We start from the raw sequence: 22472 nt of genomic DNA, 5'->3' as shown, positions 1-22472 counted from the left end.
GGTGGAACGTTGGAAGCTTACACCAAGCCCATACTCTTGAAGGGGGGTGGTTTGGTGTGAAACTGCTGAATCGACTGACTCACTGCTGATAGTGATGTCGGAATCGATGTTGCGGATGTTGGCACTGCAGGAGCTGCCAAAGTTGAAGCCGCCATTTGAGGAGATAGAGCCGGTTTCAAAAGGGCCGCTGAAAGTCTAGCTGCTCTATTTTGCCTGGTCTGCTTTGAAAACTTCAAACAATGATGGCAGGAGTCCAGCCTATGTACCTCCCCGAGGCACAGTAAGCACAGCGAGTGTCCGTCTGGGAGCAGGTTTTTGCTCCCACAATGAAGGCTGCACTTGAAAAAGCCCCAGCATTTTCCCATAGACAACATTCGGGGAGGATGGGCAGGGAACCCCGAAGGGTGGGAAGAACTACTAACAGTCTCTCTTTTTTTTTTTTAGGTAACAAGGAACGATGGCGAGGAAGAAACACCTGGAGAGATAAGAAGAGGTAAATACTGACCGGAGAAGAAGGAACTGGCGGGATCGCTGTGTCTGCTCCTGGAGCATGCGCATTGGGGCTGCTGCGCATGCTCACAGGAGCTGGCTCGAAAAAATCCCAGACTTAGTACTACTGATCGGGGATCAGCACTGGTGCTTCATCCCTTGGTTGTGAAGCACAGAGACCACGAAGATCTACAGAAATAATGTACACACAGGCATTGAACATTTAAAAGATTTGCTGGCAGGAGGAACTTTTCATCTTACCTGTACAATATCTCGTTCTGCATATTTTCCTCTTGAGGAAAGTCTGACTATGTCACCATCTAATTCTTCCATAGCTTAAAAAGAATGGAAGAAATATCATTTCACTACATTTAAATTTCAGCTCCTCATACAGAACGCAATATTTTTGCTGTTACCTGTTTATACAGCAATTTTATCACCTGATCCTGGGATCAGATTAGCCCACAACAAGCAATTAAAATTCCTAGGATTCTTGTTCTACAACATCAGAAAATTCACTTGTGATCCTGGAAAATATGATCCGTTCTTTGTTATCCTAGCAAGAGTGCGGGCAAATATGCAGTTTTTATCCCCATTTTACATGCTGGTTACTGAAACTTGCACAGCCAAGGATTAGGCCAGGGGTGTCGAACTCATTTTTTTTTTTATGACGGCAGGATCTGACATAAATGGAACTTTGTGCGGCCAGGCCATGCGCATCATAAAATGTAATGGCGGATAGATGAAACATAATTAAATATATTTTTTAAAAAACTTAAAAGTTCAAACATGCTCAAAACTCTTGTGGTGTTCTATTGAAAATCAAAATGTGGGGGAATAGTGGGATTCGGCAATGCAATTTTAAAAATAAAACATCAAAAAAAAGCACAAGCATCACAGCAGAAACTAAAATATAAAATGCTCCGGGCTTAGGAAAACATGAAATGCCTGGCCATTGCAAGCTTCTCCCCTGCCCCCAGGTCTTCTAAGATTGGCAATGGTTCTTCAGTGTAATATTCTGCTTTGGCTGTGAGTTCGCAGTTTAGAGTACTCACTAGGCAGCATTTCTAAGGTCCATTCAGCAGAGACATACTGGTTCAAACATCAACCCTTTATTTGCAAGGGCAGACAACTCCAGTAAGAAAGTTTCTAACTGGCCATATAAACGCTGAAAAGTGAAACTGAGCTCCACTCCATTAAAATACATTGCAGCACAGACAAAGCTGCAAGGAAAACATGGAATGCATTTTCCATTAAGGTTTCTGTGCCAGGATAGACTACTCTGGAAGTAGTCTATCTGGGCACAGAGACCTTAATGGAAAGTTGATTCCACATTCTTGTTGGTTTTGATTTTGCATTTTCTTTGCAGCTTTGCAACCCCAGAATTGCTTCAGCCTGCAAAGAAGGAACTGGGAGCTTTGGCAGCCTCAGAGCTTCAGAAAGTGAGGACAGGATGGGGCAGGGGGAGAAAAGAGCCCCATGGACCTGATCAAAGCTCTGGGTGGGCCTGTTCTGGGTGGGCCAGGGATGGACATTTGATACCCCTGATCAGGACTTTTATTGTAGAAAAAGGGCAGCAGGAACTCATTTGAATATTAGGCCACACCACCCTGATGTCCCTATTGTTTTGAATAGGAGTTTTTTTGTAGAAAAAGCCCAGCAAGAACTCATTGGCATATTAGGCCACACCTTCTGACACCAAGGCCGTTTTCGCACTAGCGTTTACTCCGGCGTAGCACCCCATTTACCTCCGGATCTTTTCCTGGTTTTCGCACCTGTTGCTCCGGCGCTGCGTCTTGCTCCGGTGCTGCAGGGGTTTCACGCCGGAGTATCTAGATCCACCTCCTTCCGGAGTTTTTGAAAACCTCCGGATCCACACCGGATCCACTCCTCGGAGTTTGCCGTGGGAAATCCATCCACGCCGGATCGACTGCTTTGTGGGCGTCACCCTCTCCCTTTCCGTCCTCCCACCCCATCCACCCCCTTGGCCAATCATCAGCCGTTCGCGGCGCTTCCCAAAAGTGCCCGCACGGCCATTTTTTTTAAAAACTTCATCTTTCTTGCGTAATAGCGATATTTCGAAATTAACAAATAGAAAAAAAAAACCCTCCTGAAGGCGCGGGTATGTGAGGTTGCTTTTCCGCTGTTGCGTTATTTCGCAACTTCGAAATTGCATTATACATTATACATTGTTGGGGGGGGGGAAATCTAGTGCCGGTGTGGGCCAAAGCGTTCATGTGTGTGTGTTTTAAAAAGGCAATGCCTCCCTCAGCTGTGCCACCAGCATTTCTGGACCTGCACAAAATCGCCATGTATAAAATGGGAAGTTGGAGTCCTGCATTCTCCTCCCTGGCTACATTCCGCTCGGTTAGAAAACAGACACGAGCTCGCTCTTCACACGCGCCACAGAAGGGGAAGGAGAGAATGGGGCGGGGGGGGGGAGCTCTGGCAGCAGGAGTCAGTCAGGTCCCCGTTGCAGCTGCAAGCGCCAGCCGGGGAGGGGGAAGAGCGCGGAGGAAATCCCAGCTTCACCACCCGGGAGGGAGCGAGGCTGGGAAAGGAAGAAGCTGCCACATACACACACACACACACGCAACTCTGGAATTTGTGTTGGGGGGGGGGGAATCTAGTGCTGGGATTCTCCACTGTGAATGCTTCTGTTAATACATAAAGGGCCGTGGAGGATACTACAGCTGCAGCCACTCCATAAGCAGAAGCGGCACACGTGATGCGGTTTACGTTGTTACGCAATTAGACTTGCGCTTAAAAAAAAAATGATTGACAGGGCATCGAACTCAAGTCGATGCTAGTGCAAAAACGATTTGAGCCGGGGCTTCATGGAAAGCGACTCCACTAAAGAGGCAATGTGCGAAAACGAGGAAAATGATCCGGACATAATTGCGCCGAGGAATAAGGGGAGCAAACGCTAAGTGCGAAAACGACCCAAGTGTTCCTGCTCAAAAAAACCCCCCGCTCCTGATCTAGACAGTAAGGAACCACTCATTTCACTGTTAGTATCAGATTCTTTTAAACCTGGATGAGTTCACCAGTTCACAGACAGCCTGAACTCACTCAGTTTTGGATTGTGACTCTCTTCCGGCCTTAGGGAAGAGTTGTGCTAATGGTTTGGCTAGTAGCCAACTTGAGGCAGAAGAATGGTGTGGTCTTCAGAAAGGAAAGTGGCATATATGTTCACCCATGTACTTAGGATATTCATACTTTAATCAATACCAGTTATCATATCATTTCTACAGTATTACGGTACCATGGTATTTTTTTTCTTGCAAGAATGAATTCACTTCCACTTGCTGTCTGACATGGACAATTTATAGGCCAAGGATGGGGATCTAGAGTTTGTATCTGTGATAGGTCCAGTAGAAACAACTGAGCATTTTGTCTTTTCCTATGTAATTTATTCAGACCTCAGAAGAACATTTCTCTTCACTCTTCTAACTATAATTTAATGACTTAGTGGACCTGGATTTTAATATAAATTAGATGTGTGTAAATATAAAGCTTCTGCAATTAAATGTTGCTTGTTTTTGATGAATTTTGAGCAGCAATGACTTTTTTTGATATATTGCTATCTTTTTCTGGTCAAACAGCCTATTGGCTTTAAGTCCTAAATGAGATCATTTTAAATACATGTAAGTCACAAGAATAGTCTTGACTTATGTGATATCGGTCTTTCTTTCTTCTCCAGTACTGCCATGGGCATTTTTTTTTGAACCTAGCATCTGTAAAGGCTATTTTAAGTTTAGCAGATTGCTGCATTAATGTTATTATGTTGTATTATATTATTGTATTACATTATAATGTTATTATATTATAATATTATGCATTAATGTTATCTGCATTTTATTCAGACAGGTATGCAATACTAAGCTGAACAGCACAGCTATAGAAAATAGATCTCAAATTACTGTGGACATAGCAATGCTTTTATGAATAAGACAGATAAGTCATTATTTTAATTAAGCTATCAGACATCTTTTTTTTTTGGAAGCTCCTTTCAAAAGATTCCTGACAACAAAAATGGGGAATTATTGCACTCGTTACAAAGCACCACTACTTGTCTCAAGATGCTTTCAACATTAAAATAATGCAAGAAATCACACATTTTAAATGTTTAAAATAAACACTGTACAAAGAAGCAGAAGTAACAGAAGAACACTGAGGCTTTAAATAATGGAATATCACTACCTTTCCCAACATTTTAACACAAAAATGCACAAAAATAAGGTGTGTAATCTGGGGAAAGGCTGCATCATTTCTGAACTGACCTCAACCTTCAGAGCATACCACAAACCTGGCAGTGTGTTGCAATTTTAAACATCAAAGACCCCATGATGATGATTCCACTAACATCACAAATGTCTCTCGAAAACCCGTGAACCTGTACAGTGGAATTTTCCATGCAAGCAAGAAAGAACTATAAATATACAGGGAAGCTCACCATCAAATTCTGCTGGCCCAACTCCTACTATTATTATTGACATTGGAAGCCTTGAAGCCTTCAAAAGAGCAAGAAAAACACAGGTATCATTCACAATTTGCAAATATTACATTAACACAATTTTTAAAAGGAACACTCATGCTTGAAGATTCTAAAAGGGCTGCACAATAGAAAAAATGTATTCATCCTTTATTAATGTATGCATAAATTGAATTAATTGGCCAAGCATGCAAATGATTATTTCAGCAATGTTAAAAGAAGCATTACGTACCCCATCTTTCAGTTGCCTCATCTTTGCATACCCCATCTTTCAGTTGCCTCATCTTTGCGTACCTCATCCTTCAGTTGCCTCATCTTTGCGTGCCCCATCTTTCAGTTGCCTCATCTTTGCGTGCCCCATCTTTCAGTTGCCTCATCTTTGCGTACCCCATCTTTCAGTTGCCTCATCTTTGCGTGCCCCATCTTTCAGTTGCCTCATCTTTGCGTACCCCATCTTTCAGTTGCCTCATCTTTGCGTGCCCCATCTTTCAGTTGCCTCATCTTTGCGTACCCCATCTTTCAGTTGCCTCATCTTTGCGTGCCCCATCTTTCAGTTGCCTCATCTTTGTGTACCCCATCTTTCAGTTTGGAACTCCACCATGGGGAGGGAGTAAGGGTTCTTGCCTCCTGCCCCAGCTGTTTCTGCACCAAAATAGCACGGGGGGGGGGGGGAGTTGCTTCCCTGTTTTGGCTGTTCCACATGAACAGAATACTCCATGTGAAGCAACAAAATTGGGAAATAACTCCCACCCAGCACTTTTTCATCACAGGAAAATGGGGCGGGGGGAGAGCACTTTCTCCCCCATGGTGGTGTTCCAATCTCAAAACATGCTCTGCTTTATTTTTTAAATAGCCATTCCCTGCAGCTGCTTGAGTGGCTGTGGAGCATCCAGACCTGTTAAATAGTGTGTTCGATACATGAAGGGGTCTGGTTGCAGTGATCAAAGGTCTTTCTTCACTTACAGCATGGTAACTGTTAAAACTAAGACTGTGGTACTAGGTCAACGGGGCCAACTATATATACACCAAAGTTCCTGTGCTCGAACATCATTGGGTCATTTGAATCAGCAGGGGGCTGGTGATTTGGATCCTGCTTCTCATTGTTCCAGGGCCCCCCAGCTCAGTCCTTAAGGCTCCAATGAGCCAAGCAGGAACTGCTCACACACATAAAGTCCACATACACAAAAAGATCCAACTCTCTCTTTTTTTAAGACCCACTCTTTACAAATAACATCACAAATATCTAGTTTGGTTCCCGGAGGAAGATGTAAAAGTTTGCTGAATGCAATTGCTGTAATAAAACAACACTCATGGCCCTGGATATGGTCTAAGGGCCTATGATGCAGCTTGAGTCTAGGTATATTTGAACCTCAAAAGTACCTGCATGGGAAACTCTTCTATATTCCATTAACTTACATGGTGAAAAAAGACAATATAATACAAACATTTCAAAATATAGCTGCGCATATGCTTCCTTTGCATATTCCATCTTGTTTGAAGACACATTTTGGATCTTTTATATTTGATGTACTACTCATATAACCAAAAGCCATAATCAAGTCAGTTATTTTAGATCCTAGTGATTTCAGTGAAAAAGAACTAAGCATGTGCTTGTCTCTAAGTTCAGCTTGTGTTTGGCAAGGGTTAATAGACCTCGCACTTATCTGGTCGCACTATTCATAATCTACGCTGCTACAATCCAAGAGCTTTGAAAGTGCATAAAAGGGTACGTCCTGGAAATGTACGGTTCCTTTCTGCCCTATTTACCTTAAACCAGAATTATGGGAGAAGCAGTGAATGTGAAACTCCAATTGGCCTTCATTTTCCTCATAAAGCTCTATGTTCTTCAGGCTAGATCTGCTCTGAATGCCTTTGCAGCACAAAGTGAAGAATAATATGCAGAAAACAGCAATGGCCTGAGGTATGGGGGTGTGACTTTCCCGATTAGGTTCAAAGCTGTTCTTCTCCTTTAGCCTTTTGGAGGAAGTGTAACTCTCTCTTGCTCCAAAAGGGCTTTTGCTATCTGACTCCTGGTGAGATTTTTTTTGCTGCTATTAACTTTCTGCTTTGTATTGTGGTGTGTGGATGTGCATATATAGCACCAGGGAGGGAGATGATTGAATTATGACTTGGTTTTAAATTTTGTAAATTGTTTTAGGGTTTTGAAAGGTGGCATGCAAATATTCTACTTGCAAAAATAAAACTCTATCTTAACACCTACAGGATTCAGAACACAGGCAAAATTTGGGGCACGAAGACAGTATGGTAGCATACTGGGTAGAAGAGCAGAAACTGAAAGCATAGTCATACATGAAGAAAAGATCTGTGAACAAGAAAGATGGATAGGTGGATAGATAGCTGATGGTTATAGTTCGTAGTTTGAATGACCCAAACATTTACTCTCCAATGTTTTGCAAAGCTAACCTATATTACTTATTTTTGTTTTAAAATGCATTGTTTTCATTGAAAGCCAAGTTTAAATACTGCTTACATTCACTATGGACTCCTTTGTTTGAGCCATGTCAGAAATTACCCCATCTGTAATAACTAGAAGAACAAAATACTGGGAGCCATCTTTTACTGAGGCAGCATATCTAAAAAAAAAACACATACAAAAACCACAGTTTTAGTGTGAGTGAATAAAACACTACTAATGCCTTTCAATCTACACTTAAACACTCTTGAAATGAAGATTTCAAAACAGTAAGCATATAAAGCAAAGCATGAATTCCAGCATGTACATTAATTCTGATACTGAAGGTAAGGGTATTTGTTTATTTTCAGCTTTTATGGATATTTAAGGCACCTAATACAATACAGCAATAGTGACATTACAGTTTGCAACACCACTTCAGAGACGTCTATAAATAATATATGAACCAATCTTCTAAAGAAGTTGGCATGAAAAATGTGAAACGCTATATTGTTATGTTGTACTCTTGGCAGTTGAAATGATTTAGAAAGATTCTCCCATTCTTGTCAACTTAATCTGCTTTGTCAGTCATGAAAACCTATTTCCTGTGTGATGCAATTGCCCATAAAAGTAAAATCACCAGTCATCCATGTGGCGACAGCTACAAAGATGGAAAAACCTAGTGATAATTAGGAAAGGCAGCTCATGTATGGCAAGCAACCCATGTACTCTCAGCAGAGAACAGGCTCATGGGCAGGCCTCAGATTCAGTGGGAGCTCACAAGAGCGCAGCTTCTGAACCTTTATGAGAGTTCCTCCTCCTCCTTCTGAGAGTTCCACCTCCTTGTCCATTGAATAGTAGGTGCAGATGCATAACAATCCCTGGATGAGTTCCACCACCTATTTTTCTACAAAATTACCACTGCTCATGGGAGCATACAATTTAGGGTTGCCAAGTCCAATTCAAGAAATATCTGGGACTTTGGGGCTGGAGCCAGGGGACTTTGGAGGTGGAGCCAGGAGACACTGGGGGTGGAGCTAGGAGCAAGGGTGTGACAAGCATAACTGAACTCCAAGGGAGTTCTGGCCATCACATTTAAAGGGACAGCGCACCTTTTAAAATGCCTTTTCCATAGGAAATAATGAAGGATAAGGGCACCTTCTTTTGGGGCTCATAGAATTGGACCCCCTGATCCAATTGTTTTGAAACTTGGGGAGTACTTCGGGGAGAGACACTAGATGCCATACTGAAACTTTGGTGCCTCTACCTCATAAAACAGCCTGAGAGCCCCCGATATCCCTGAATCAATTCCCCATTATTCCCTATAGGAATCGTTCTCCATAGGGAATAATTGCCCAGTAGACATTTCACTCTCCCCCCTGCTTTCTGATGACCCGGGGGGGGGGGGGAGCAAAATCCTGGGGATTGGCACCCCCTCCCCCCTCTCTCTCACATTCACACACACACACTAGGTCTGGTTCCTGAAAAGAACAGGGGTTGGGCTGCTCTCTCTCTCTCTCTCTCTCTCTCTCTCACACACACACACACACACACAAACCAAGTGTTGACTAGGACTGACCTTTCTTAGCTGCTACTCTGGGCCATTCAGGTCTGGGCATTCCTATCATAGAAATACCTTACGGCTACACACCAGTGAGAAAGAATAGCTCTTAGCAGCTTTGAATCTAAATTTTCCTAGAATGTGGACCTGAAATCAATGATCTAAAAAAAAAAAAAAGAGTGACAGAAGGGTGTAACTCTGCTTAAGACTGCACTGTGAGATTCATTTTATGATGCTCGACTGCTGTAAAGTCTAATGTTAAATCTGTTTCTAGACTGAGGAAACATCAAATGCAACTTTAACTTCCAAACTGATACCCCCCCCCCCCTTATGATGGACACAGCCAAGTCCATCCCTTTTCTCAATATTTTCCAATCCCAACTGTACACTTGGGCAGCAAGAGCCAATAAGGGCCCTTGGAAATTTTGGAGGGCAAAGGGAGGGGGAGAAACAAAGAGGAGAAAAGACATTTAATGGCTGTTTTACTCAGAGAGAGCTTGGAGTAGGGCTGCCAAGCCCCCAGTGGGGGCCCTCAGATCCTGTTGCCACTTGGAGCGGTGGATGTGCATGTGGCATTATGTCACTTTTACTAAAAGCCCAGAAGTGACAGAGTGGACCAAGAAATTGCTGGAAACCCTCTGGTTTTACTACTGAGTTTCTGGCAATCCTTAGAGCTACCCTGCATCACTTACGGGTTTTTGCCAAAAGTGATGTCGCACCACAGCCAGCATCACAGCCCACCCCATGTCTCTGCCCACAAACCTCCTGCTGGTTGGAGGTTCATTAGGCAGATTAGGCATCTTTCTCCATCTGGGGGGAGGGACGGTGGCTCAGTGGTAGAGCATCTGCTTGGGAAGCAGAAGGTCCCAGGTTCAATCCCTGGCATCTCCAAAAAGGGTTCAGACAAAGAGGTGTGAAAAACCTCAGCTTGAGACCCTGGAGAGCCGCTGCCAGTCTGAGAAAACAATACTGACTTTGATGGACCAAGGGTCTGATTCAATATAAGGCAGCTTCATATGTAGGAGGGATGGTGGCTCAGTGGTAGAGCATCTGCTTGGTAAGCAGAAAGTCCCAGGTTCAATCCCCGGCATCTCCAACTAAAAGGGTCCAGGCAAATAGGTGTGAAAAACCTTAGCTTGAGACCCTGGAGAGCCGCTGCCAGTCTGAGTAGACAATACTGACTTTGATGGACCGAGGGTCTGATTCAGTAGAAGGCAGCTTCATATGTTCCTATCACTTCAAGTGGAAGCAAGCTGTGTAGTGTCATGGCCTAGTGAGGCATGTACCAGAGTGGGTTCTTTTATGTGTGTGTGTATGCGTGTGTGTGTGCCTGCACCTGGAAGTCATGGTGACTTTTGGTGACTGACCCCTACAGGGCGCCTAGAGATATTCAGAGAAGTGGCTGAATAAAGCCTGCCCCTTTCCTCCTGGCTGCTGGTATTCCAAGGAAGTACTTGCCGGAGTTGATCCTGCTTAGCTTCCAAGATCTGACAATATTGGGCTTGCCTGGGCTGACTGGCAGGGCCAGCACACAATAATTGATGGTTTCTGTGTTATTAGGAGGCTACAGGGCAGATGTGGTCTAAAAAAGCTCTCATAATTTAAAGAGAAACAGCTTTTAAAGTTCTCAGTTGTATGGCAGTTACAGGCATTCTCTCCCAACAACACACTGTATATTTTCTACCTTCATTTCTCTCTCTCTCAGTTGTGTTTGCATAAAGTTGGTACGGAACAGCCAAAATTTACTTTCTCCTTACTGTAAAATAAACCTTTATCTTCTTGTGGACAGATACACTGTCAACTGCCCTTATCTTTGTTTTTTATGGTTTTTTTTTCATTTTAGCTTCTTTACATCGTTTTCCATCTTTTAACAATCTCTAGGACATACAATTTTTACAATAAATTTGTTAGTATTCGAGATTGTCTCCATTTATCTATCTTATTGTATTAACTAAAACATCTATTTCCTGTTTCAACTTAAGGTCTTCATCCATTTATATAATGGTTCCCAGGTTGCTTTACATTCCTGCATGTTACCCTCCTTCAATTTAACAATTAAAAAATCAATTTCTGCGGCCTCCAGTAATTTTTGAAGAAATTCCTCCCTATTTGGGATCTCCTGATTTTTCCAGTTCCTGGCATATATCAATCTAGCTACCATTACAGCATGGAGTAAAAATCTAATAATTAATTTTGGTAACAACTTCGGGCACATATTTAACAAATACAACTCAGGTGAAAACTTAACATTCATTTTCAGCATTTTCTGAATCCAACTATTTACCTGACCCCAATATTTTCTAGCCTTCTCACATTGCCACCAACAGTGATAGAAAGTGCCCTTTACCTTTTAACATTTCCAACACACTTGTTATGTTCAGGAACATTTTTGACAATCTCTCTGGAGTGATATACCATCGATATACCATCTTATAAATGTTTTCCTTGAAGGAGGCTGATCTTGTAATTTTTATATTCTCTCTCCATAGTTTCTCCCATTCTATCAATTCTATATTATGACCAATGTCTTGCAACCATTTTATCATATTCTCTTTAACAGTTTCATCTTACATTTTCTCATTCAGCAAAAAATTATAAATTTTTGAAATCAATTTCTCATTGGTTCCTAAAATTATCATATCAAAATCATTCATTTCCCCCCAAATCCTAGTTCCTTATCCTTTTTATATCCAGACATGACATTTTGGTCCACCAATCTAGACTCCTATTTTCAAGTTATTCTTAATGTCTAATAACGTTTCGTATGAATTCACCTCTTCCCATCTATATACATTAGGATGCACCGAAGATTCTACTGGGGATACCCACTTTGGTGTGACTTTATAAAAACGCATTCTAATTTCTGCCCAAATTTTATATACCGATTTTCTGATTTCGTGTCTAAGAAATGGGCTATTTTTGGTTGGAGGTCTATACCAAATGTAAGAATGCCAACCACTAAGTAAATCTGCTCCTTCCAAAATCAAAAGTCTTTTATTCTCTAGTAACATTCACTCTCTTGCCCACACCAAAATACATGGTTTGTAGTATATTTGCCAATCCGGCAACGCATATCCCCCTCTTTGCTTAACCTCTTGCAGAATTTTCAGTTTAATTTGGGGTCTTTTATTTTGCCATATAAAATTAGCCACTATTTTATTTAGCTGTTTAAAAAAGGTTGTTGGTATCATAATAGGAATTGTTTGGAACAAAAATAAAACTCTAGGTAATACATTCATCTTTATCGTCACGATTCTACCTAGCAGCGACAGTTGTAAATCTTGCCATCTAAGTCCATTTTTATATCTGTAAATATCTTATCATAATCATCCTTTTTCAAGGTTTTCAAATCAGATGTTAAATTAATTCCCAAATATTTAACCTTTTTCCCATGTCCAAATCCAAATTTTCCCTCTAATTCATCAATCTGTTCCTTAGTCATGTTTTTTGCCAAGAATTTCGTTTTGTGATAATTTACTTTAAAACCAGCAACCTCTCCAAACTGTCTTAACCTTTCTTTCAAATTGTCGATTGAGTTGAACTGATCCTCCAATATAAACAACAGGTCATCAGCAAATGCTTGAACTTTATAACTTTCCCCCTTGATTTTAGTCCCTCTTATTTCTTTATCTCTTCGAATAGGATCAATTAAATATTCTAACATTAAAACAAACAATAAATGGGAAAGAGAACATCCTTGCCTTATAACTTGTTCAATATTTATTAACTCTGATAGTTCCCCGTTAATGTTTATTCTAGAATTTTGGTTTGTATAGATAGCTTTAACCAAGCTTCCAAAGTATTCCCAGCAACCAATATCTTTTAGGCATTTTATCATAAATTCCCAATTAACATTATCGAATGCCTTTTCTGCATCCAGCATGATACAAACCATTTGTTTATCTGGATGTTCCTGGTAAAATTCCAAGATATTTAAAATAATTCTTATATTCTGTCTCAATTGTCTTTTTGGAATAAATCCGGATTGATCTTCCTGTACCACCTCTGGAATAACTCTCTTAATTCTCTGAGTCAAAACGGCTGCGAAGATTTTATAATCTGAGTTTAACAGAGAAATTGGTCTATAATTCTTGATATTCAATGGATCCGACCCCCTTTATGTAGCAGCGATATCAATGCTTCATTCCATGAATCGGGAATTTTGAGTGCCTGATGTATTTCCTCTATAACTCTCTTATAAGGAAACAAAATCTCCCCCTCAAAACATTTAAAAAACTTGGCTGGCAGTCCATCTGGACCCGGGGTTTTATTATTTTTTTGTATTCTTATCCCATCTACAATCTCTTGTACTGATATAGGACTATCTAAAATTTTTTGTTGTTCTTTCGACATTTTCTTCACTTTAGCCAATTTTATATAATCTCCTTGTTGTATATTGGATTTCTCCTTTCTTTTATATAAATTTTGATAAAAAATTCTAATAATCTCCTCAATTTTTGTGTAATTTCTTCCAAATTTTCATTTTTCAGGGATTTTATCATTTTCTTTTCTCGTTCCTTTCTTAATCTATATGCCAACCATCTATTAATTTTATTGGCATTATCAAAGAAGTTTTGTTTGGTCCATTTCAATTTTTTCTCTAATTCTTCGTTTAACAAAATATTAATCTGATGTTGTATATTTTGAACTTTCATTTTAATGTCTATTGTATTTTTCTCCTTTTGCAATTTCTCTTGTCTATGAAGCTGGTCTATTAATTGATTATATGCTTTCATTCTCTCCTTCCTCCAGGAAGAAAATCTAATTGCTAGTCCCCTAAAAAAAAGCCTTAAAAGCATCCCATATCATTTGAATAGGTGTATCTTCTTCCAAATTTTGCTTAAAAAACATTTTAGCTTCTTTTTTTGCTTCTTCTATGAACATTTCTTCCTTTAAAATCTGTAAATTCAATGTCCATCGGGTTCTCTTTACTCAATTTTTAAGTGTAATTTGTACTGGATTATGGTCTGCGAATATCTTTGGCAATATTTCCGCTTCTTTTAGTATTGGGAATAAAGAAGAAGAGATCCAGCACATATCTATCCTGGACCAAGAATCATGTACTTCAGAGTGAAAAGTATAATCTTTAGTTTTGAGATTTTTTGTCATCCAGGCATCTATTAAGCTTAATTCTTCTACCATCTTGAAAAAAGCTCTTGGCAACTGACTACGATGTTTCTTTTTTGGGGGGGGGTTTGTCTTTTTTCGAAATTTCTCATCCATATCTATATCAAACACTTCATTGTAGTCACCTATAATACAATGCTCTTCATAATTAAGTTCAACAATTTTTCCATGTTATTTTTGAAAAATTCCTCTTGTTTTTCATTTGGGGCATATATATTTCCAAATAATATTTTTTTCCCATTGAGTATTACTTCAATCGATAGTATTCTACCATTTTCATCTGCATAAATCAATCTAGAATCAATCTGTGCTTTTATATAAATTGCTACCCCTCTCTTTTTCTTTATATCTGCCACTACATACAGTTGTCCTAATTTTTTTATTTTGCAGATATTTTATAGCTTTTTTTGCGATATGTGTTTCTTGCAACAGATTATGTCAGTAGATAATTTCCTTAATTGTAAAAAAAAAATTCTTCTCTTTTGTGGAGCATTTAAACCATTTACATTTATTGATGTAATTTGTAATCTAATTTTACCCATTATTCCGTTGATGTATTACTATATTCTATTTGCTCTTGTTCTTTCAGAGCTTGCGATCTTGTTTTTATTCTCTCTCTTTTTCCCTTTAGGTTTTTCTTCTCTATCCTTTACTTTACTTCCTTCGTCCTCTTGTCTTTCTCCCCCTCCTTCTTCCTCCGACTCTGATTCCTGGCTATCTTCTTCTACATATCTACTCATAAATTCTTGCACTTTCAACATCGATGTTATGTTGAATCTGTTATTTTTATAAGTAAAAAATATACCTTTTGGTACTAGCCATCTAAATGGGATCTCCTTTTCATTCAGCCACCCTGTCAATTTCTTACAGCTACTTCTTCTCTGATGTATACTCCACGGTATTTCTTTTAAAATTCTAATATTTTTATCCTCCCATTTTAAATTAGTTTCTTTTGTGACTCTCAGTATCCTTTCACATGTCGAAATTTTTGTAAATCTGGCATGTACTTCTTGGCAGATTGTATTTCCTTGTATAGGCTGATGCCACTCTTTTTACCCAATCTATTTCTGGAGTAATATCATTCATCACCTTTACTTCACGTATCGTCGAGAGATCATTAATTCTCTCATATATATCTTCCCCCTTCTCTTCTGGGAGATTCTGAAATCTCAAGATATAAAGCTGCATAGCTTTGTCCATTTCTAATTTTGCTGTCCTATCTTCTATATCTGAACATTTGCTCTTATACTCTTGTACTGTTGCCAACGTTTTTAACATTTTCTCATCCAATATTTCCACTTTAGATGCCAACATATTTGTTTGTTGATTATTTAAAAGAATTTGTCTCTGAAATTTCTCAACTTTCACATTAGTCTTTCTTATTTCTTCTTTTAACTCTAATTTAATCTCTTCTAACCCCTCCTGATTTTGTTTAAAACCCGTCATCATTATATTCTGCAATTTCTCCATAGCATTTTAATTTAAAGTTGCTACCACTGACTTACTCACACCTGGCGATGTACCTTGGTCTTATTTTTTAGCTTTAGTATCCATATTTCTCACCTCTTTTCGCCCTGCTACCTTAATATTGAAACAAATTCAGAAATAAGCCACTGTTCATTTATACCCCTGTTTTCCAACAGAACTCTCCTTATATTTTCCTGTCTTTAATACTTCTTCAATAGTTCTTATTTACCATATACCTATATAGCAATATTTCTCTTTCATGTATCTCCACCAATATTCTTTACCACTTTACCACTCTAGTTCATTAATTGATTAGTTAAATAATTTCATTTATACATTTAAATTAACATCAATTAGAAACAAAAAGAATTCATCTATTCAGTCATTGATAACCTTGTTAGTCCTTTCAGTTAATTCTCTTGAGTTCTTTTGCTTCAATTCAGGTTCCCCACCTAGTTTCTTACTCCCTCCTCCACGACGACAAGTCTCTCTGCTAGAGCATTCCAACTCTTATTGTTTTGCACTTCCTTCTTTTACCCAGTTACTTAATTTCCACTCTGATTTAGCTCGACTCTATACGAGGTTACCACGTCTCACCTATCACTACACAAGACCACCTAATGATTAGAATCTCTCACATAATCATCCCACCGTTCAAAAGCACTGTCCAGAAGCTTCACCCATTCTTCAAGAAAGAGGCAGTCGCGACTGCGCTAAAAACTGCCTCTTTCTCCTTTCTTGTAAAGTGTTCCTCTTCTGTGCATCCTAAAGTCCCCACTCCGTCTTCTTACTTCACTTTTGTTAATTTTATCAATTTATATCCCTTAACTTTCTTCTTGGTAGTCTTTTATTTTGTAAAAAGTCCACGCAGCTCAGTCCCTCCTCCACCCGTTCGCTCTCTCTTCCGCTTTCTGCCTTCACCCACCATCTACCACTTCGTCCTCTTTACTTCTTTCCTTCTTGCTTAATTTTTCTTCCTTTCTTTCCCCCTCTCAGTCTCAATGGCAGTCTTTTCTCCACTTACTTTCCCGCTTTAGATATTCCAGCTTACACCATTGTTGTTTTCATTTCTCCGTCTTCCTTCATGCTCCGCCTCCCTCCTCCAGTCCTCGCCGCTTCATGACTCTCCGCCGTTTCCCTTTCAAATAAGCCTATATCCTTATACTTTTAAACATGTATCCAATTGTCCAAATTTAGCTTAACCATCAAACAGGATAATAAATGGTATCTTGTAGTCTCCTTTCTGCTTCTTTTCTGGCTGCCCAGTTAAAACGCCTAAGCGTTTGTAAGCCCTGGCACGGGAAAGACAAGAGCCAGTGGGAAAGCCTCCACTTCCCCTCCAACGTTCCTGCCAATTCCCTATGCTTCAGGGAACTGGCAAGCCCTCCATCTCACCACGCCATTTTCCTGGAAGTCCCAACTGCCCTTATCTAAATGTTTTCCCAGGACATCCAAAAATGTCTGTGGTAGCATTCTGATTTTGCACTCTTCTAGAGAGGAATGGTCATATCCAGACATGTCTTAAATAGATAGCAATCCAACCATGACAATGGATTAAACCTCATTCTGCCTCCAACATCTGGCTTGAGATCACTTCGACCTACTCAGCCAGGGATTCAGGTGAATGGCAAACCAGCACAATTCCAACCTGTCCTTAGAAGCAAACACAGGGAACATACAAGTAATGCCTGCTAATACCTGCACTCAGCATTATGTGTATTTTCACAATACACATAAGCATCTAGTTGTTACATCAATTAAAGTAGTTTATACTGATAATATCAAACCAGGGGTGATTCCATATTAGCCTTTGCTCCTGCCTCGGTGCTTTGTTTTCCCCGGGGTAGACGTTGGTTTCTGCATCTCTTGACCCAGAGTGGCAGTTTGACCCGCCTCTAAAGTGGTGTCACCCCGCATCTAGATCGTCATTTTGCGAAAAGTTTATTTTTGATGCGGTTTCGGGGCTCGAAATTTATGTGCGGAACTCACACCAATGCGCTGTCAAACTTCTTGCATCAGTAGAACGCACCCACATAACTCCACGCCCATGATTCTGCCCAGTTATTTCATCATACTTCCTTAATTTTACTCCCTTTGAAAATTATCCAATATTTTCCTGAAATAAAGTAATTTTTTTAAACAAATCACGTTTCGTGTTACAATGTGAAAAATATATAACGATGTAACGCGATTTTCTTTTACTGAAAACATCCCTTGCTTCCACCCGTCCCCATTTTTTATGGTATTCCATGTGATTTTGATAATGTGTCATTGCATTGTAATTACTTTCTTCCCCCTTCCGATTAATATCACTCCTGACTATTATATATATATATATTTCAAATAAGATCGTTACAACGCAACTAAATAAATAGCGATGTTACACGAACTACTTTAAAGATGCGCGATTGCCACCTTTATCGATCCCTCTCCCCCAGTATGGCCTCAAACGGGAACGGGAATTTGATTATGTTTATAGGTTTATATTTTTGATAGGTTGGGGAAACTCTCTCCCTTAACCCCTCAGCATAAATCCCCCCCCACCTTCATGCATCTATTTGTAATTTGTTATAGCTTTTAATGGAAAACTGTGTGCTTAACATTCAGCGTGTGTGGATAAAAATGGTGGATCGCCGACTCAGATTTCCCGGGACTTAGATAACCTGCCAACGGCAGGGCAAAAGGAAAACACGTGACTTTGCCAGTATTATGCCTCTGGCATTACGTTGTAACGCAAACAAAGACGATCGCGTCGTAACGCGAACATGCATGCATGTTAAAAAAAAAAAGGGAAATGTATGAGGGAGGGGGAAATTGCTACGATTGTGGGGGAAACTCCGGGAGTAGCAGCAATGCTGAATCAGAACACACGGAACAGATTGGGAATTGAATCTGGGAGAAATCCTCTAGTGCGGAATTGGGAAATCACACCCGCATGGAACCATGGAGCAAAAGGGAGGCAAACGACAAATGCGGAATCTGCCAAATACTGGCAAGAAAACTCATTAGAAGTACAAATGTTCTACTTTCTATTCTTCATTAACTATCACATCCATATGAATAGCCAAAGAGAGGCACTTATTCAAAGGCAATATGCACCTTGTGCCTGAAAATGTATAAGCTGGAACACAAATGCTTGAATAAGGAAATGATAAATTTTGCCTTTTGATCACCACTGAATAATATTCATTTTTAAGATTTCAATATAATTATATGGGCAATGAAAGTTCAGTGCACTAAATTTTCTCTGAACAGATATCAGAATCATTACCTTGCTACATGATTAATAACAGGAGCAAAGTTTGTTGGTCCATAAAGCTGTACAGATTTCAGACTCCTGTAGTATGCTTCCATTACACCATCTATTCCATGACAGTAAGGATTTTGAGGCTTTCCATTCTGTAAGTAGTAGAAGAGTGTAAGAAACTAACTATTGTGATTACTTTACATTTACATGAGAGTCCAATATACATTTACATGAGAGTCCAATGGTGCCCTTGAGGCAGCCAAACCAGGCTGTTTGGTGAAAAAGGCCAAAGACTAGGCTGCGGGTGGTTCAAGGAAAACAGCAAGAGTTTATTTTACATGCCTGGTCTCCCAGAGGACTAGCGTCCTGGATTATCTGGGAGCCCTGATCAAAACAGGGTTACAGGTTTTATACTCCAAATAACTGCTTGCAAGATCATTACAATAAATGACCAACCCCCTTCCTGAACATCATCATAAGTGTCATTTTACCAAGGGAAGCAAGGGGTAGGTCAGCATAGCCATTCCATACGTGGTATTTGGCCACCAGCATCATATGCAATATCTGTTATCATAAACATGTTTTTGCTGTTTTGCACTTTTGACTCGCTCTTGAGCAACATCTTTCTAAATGCTTATGCCAGTAAAGGTAGCTGGTTCTAGTTCCTCTTTTTGCTAGCTGCTACTCAGCAAGCCAAGTTCCTCTTTTTCCTGGTTCACTCCACTGGTTTTCCTGGTTCACACATACTGTGTGGCTCCTGAACATTGAGGAGGAACTTAATGCAGTCTTAATCTCAAGTAAGCACGCTTCGCATTGGGACCTCAATCAGCCTCTGAGCACTGACCCATAGGTAGGTGACTATTTCCGTCGTGTGTGAAGCAGGGAAGGAAGGGGAAATAGTCAGGCTTGCAAGCTCTTTTCCTTCACCATAGAGGTCACCTGGGGACCTAGAGTGAGACAAGAGCTGAGGGAGTCCCTGGAAGGAGGGACTGAATTAAACAAGTCTGCACAGGATTCCGTCTTAGTTTCATAGCTCTTGTAGGAGCTGTATTTACTAAGCCTTATGTCAAGGCAAAGGAAGATGCATAATGATATAATGATACAATAATACAATGATACAATGTTTTAAATGTTTGAATGTTTAAAATGTTTAAATATCTTAAATACCTAACTTAAAATTTTATGTTTGATTTACCTGTTGTAAGCCGCCCTGAGCCACCTTGGTGGGAAGGGCGGGATATAAATTATAAATAAATAAATAAACTGCTACTTGGAAGTGGGGGCTAAGCGGGGGAGAGGCCAACTTCCCTTTTCTTAGCAGCAAGATTTCACATATTTAATTATTGATTATCTCCCAGGCCCCCAGCCCTGCTAAACCCTTACACTACACTAATGCGTTTTACATTCAGATTTTTGCTATTCTTACATAGTAAAATCCGGATGCAAAATACATTACTTAGTAGTGCAGTGTGAACACACCAAAAGACTGACATCAAGCTCTGAACACAGAATTCAGAATTCTCAATGCAGGAAAGAACCCCAACATGAAGCTTATTGGTCTCCATGATTTTACCTATTAGGAAGTAAGAAATATCCAGACTTATTTTTTTCTTAAAAAATGTATAATCAGATAATGCTACAACATATTGGTGATAAACCTTTGGCACAATGAAATCTCATATTAAACAATTTGGATTTTGCCTGCTTCTACCACAGAATGGCTGCATGGCTTCCTTCTCTCCACTAATTTTCTCTCCCAAATAAAAACAACTTGTAATTTGTATATAGTATCCACTGGTGGTGAAAGAGGCAAATAGTAGGACCTAGAAACTATGTGAAATCAGTCAATGAAGATGGTGACCAGAAAATGAGGAGCTAACATCATGAAATGGAGACAAAAGAAAAATCAATATTCTTGGAAAATGCCAGTTCACACAACTGGGGTGAAACAGGCCTCTGCTGAGGTGGAGGAGGATCAGGAACTGTGGTTGCCGAGGTCATCAGGGTATCACAATGATGTTGTAGGGGGAGTTGCTCATGATCTTGTGGCTAACCCTCATGATGAGTGGAATTGGAGGAAACATGTAGAGATGAAGACTGGACCATGGAAGGAGCAATTTGTCCCCCAGAGACAGAGGATCTCTGCCATTTCTGGAACAAAACTTCGGGCATTTCTTGTTGGATCTGGTTGCAAATACATCTATGAGTGAATGACCTCATTTCTGGAACACTGGGTTTAGCTACATATCATTGAATTCCCATTCATGTAGTATCTTTCTCCCACAACTTAGGAAGTCTGCTTGTGTGCTGAATTATCCTGAAAGGTGAGTGGCATGTTGGCTGCACCAAGTCCAAAGGGAGATGGCAAGATGGCATATAGCATTTTGGAGACTGTGCCTCCGATGGTTGATATAATTGAGAGCTGTGATGTTGTCTGTGAACGCTGCCACTACTTTGCCTCGAAGGATAAGAAAGATTAGAAGGGAAACTGGATCATGAGTAGCTCAAGGAAGTTGATGTGGTGAGCTCAATGGTGGGCATCCCAGATCGCCCCAATTGATATACCTTGGAGATGTGCCCCTCAGCACCATAGGGAGGCATTTTCATTAGAGTCTCTGTAGGGGCTGGATGGTGACAAGGGACCCCTTCTAGAAGGTTCCTATGTCCACCAGGTGAAGGAGGAGAGGACATGGTCTGGCAGAGAGAATATCACCTGCTGAGACTATCTGAGAGGGTTGAAGTGTGTCAGGAACCACAGCTGAAGTGGCCACATTCTCAGTTTTGCAAATATTATGACCGACATCATAAGTCCTAGAAGCTATTGAATAGTGAAGGTGGTTGCCTTCTGAGACAACTTGATGTCGTGAACTAGCATCTGTATAATTGCCGCCCTGGATGCAGGGAGAAAGGCCTGGGCTACAACAGAATCTAAATCACTCCTATGAACTGTGTGCCTTCTGTTGGGGTCAAGTGAAATTTTTTCAGGTTCACCTGGCACTCCAGTTTTTGTGGGGTTTTTTTGCATTTTCTTTTTTTTAATTAAAGGAAGAATTTAAAAATTAACAACTCCAACAAAATCTTTTACATTATACAAACTTAGTATCACATAAACATTATGTCTTTACTGGCGCTTCAATTCTGATAGCAAGTGTAAAGCCAGTGAGATATTGAAAAGGAGCTGAGCTTCCGAGTTGGCCACCAGAAGCCAGTCTTCTATGCAGGGGAAAAGAATGACATCCTGAAGTCAGAGGTATGCCACGGCCACTACCATGATCTTTGTGAAGACCCTCAGAGCAGTGGAATTCCTGAAAGGAAATGCTGTGTATTGGTAGTGGTTGGGGCCAACTGCAAACCTCAGGTAATGTCTGTGATTGGGTCAAATTGTTCAGATGGAAATATGCATCCTGAAGATCTATTGTTGGCATCCAGGTGCCCTCAGACAGTAAGGTTAATAATAATAATATTTTATTTATATCCCGCCCTCCCCGCCGAAGCAGGCTCAGGGCGGCTAACAACATATCAATCCATACAATAGGTTATACATAAATTTAAAATCAACAATCACTTAAAACATTACAATTTAAAATTAACATTTCTGGTGCTATTCTGTTAAATGTAAGTAAGTTAAGATCTGGGTCAGGGTTGTCACGTGGAACTTTTTGGGAGAGATATA

The 22472-nt window shown here is 40.1% G+C and overlaps 1 protein-coding gene across 1 annotated transcript in view; it reads right to left on the bottom strand.

Moving 5' to 3' along the window:
* CPNE8 (copine 8) overlaps nucleotides 1-22472 on the bottom strand; it is a 142069-nt gene that overhangs the window by 18235 nt on the left and 101362 nt on the right. The window contains exons 16-19 of the mRNA XM_060244762.1: nucleotides 18824-18951; nucleotides 7476-7578; nucleotides 4946-5003; nucleotides 751-824 (exon numbers count right to left, since the gene is read on the bottom strand). Of these exons, the coding sequence (XP_060100745.1) occupies nucleotides 751-824; nucleotides 4946-5003; nucleotides 7476-7578; nucleotides 18824-18951 (363 nt within the window). The remainder of the gene's footprint in view (nucleotides 1-750; nucleotides 825-4945; nucleotides 5004-7475; nucleotides 7579-18823; nucleotides 18952-22472) is intronic.

Source organism: Heteronotia binoei, chromosome 8 (genome assembly GCF_032191835.1).
Source record: "Heteronotia binoei isolate CCM8104 ecotype False Entrance Well chromosome 8, APGP_CSIRO_Hbin_v1, whole genome shotgun sequence".
NCBI classification, from domain to species: Eukaryota; Metazoa; Chordata; class Lepidosauria; order Squamata; family Gekkonidae; genus Heteronotia; species Heteronotia binoei.
This window is presented reverse-complemented; position numbering and strand designations above follow the sequence as displayed.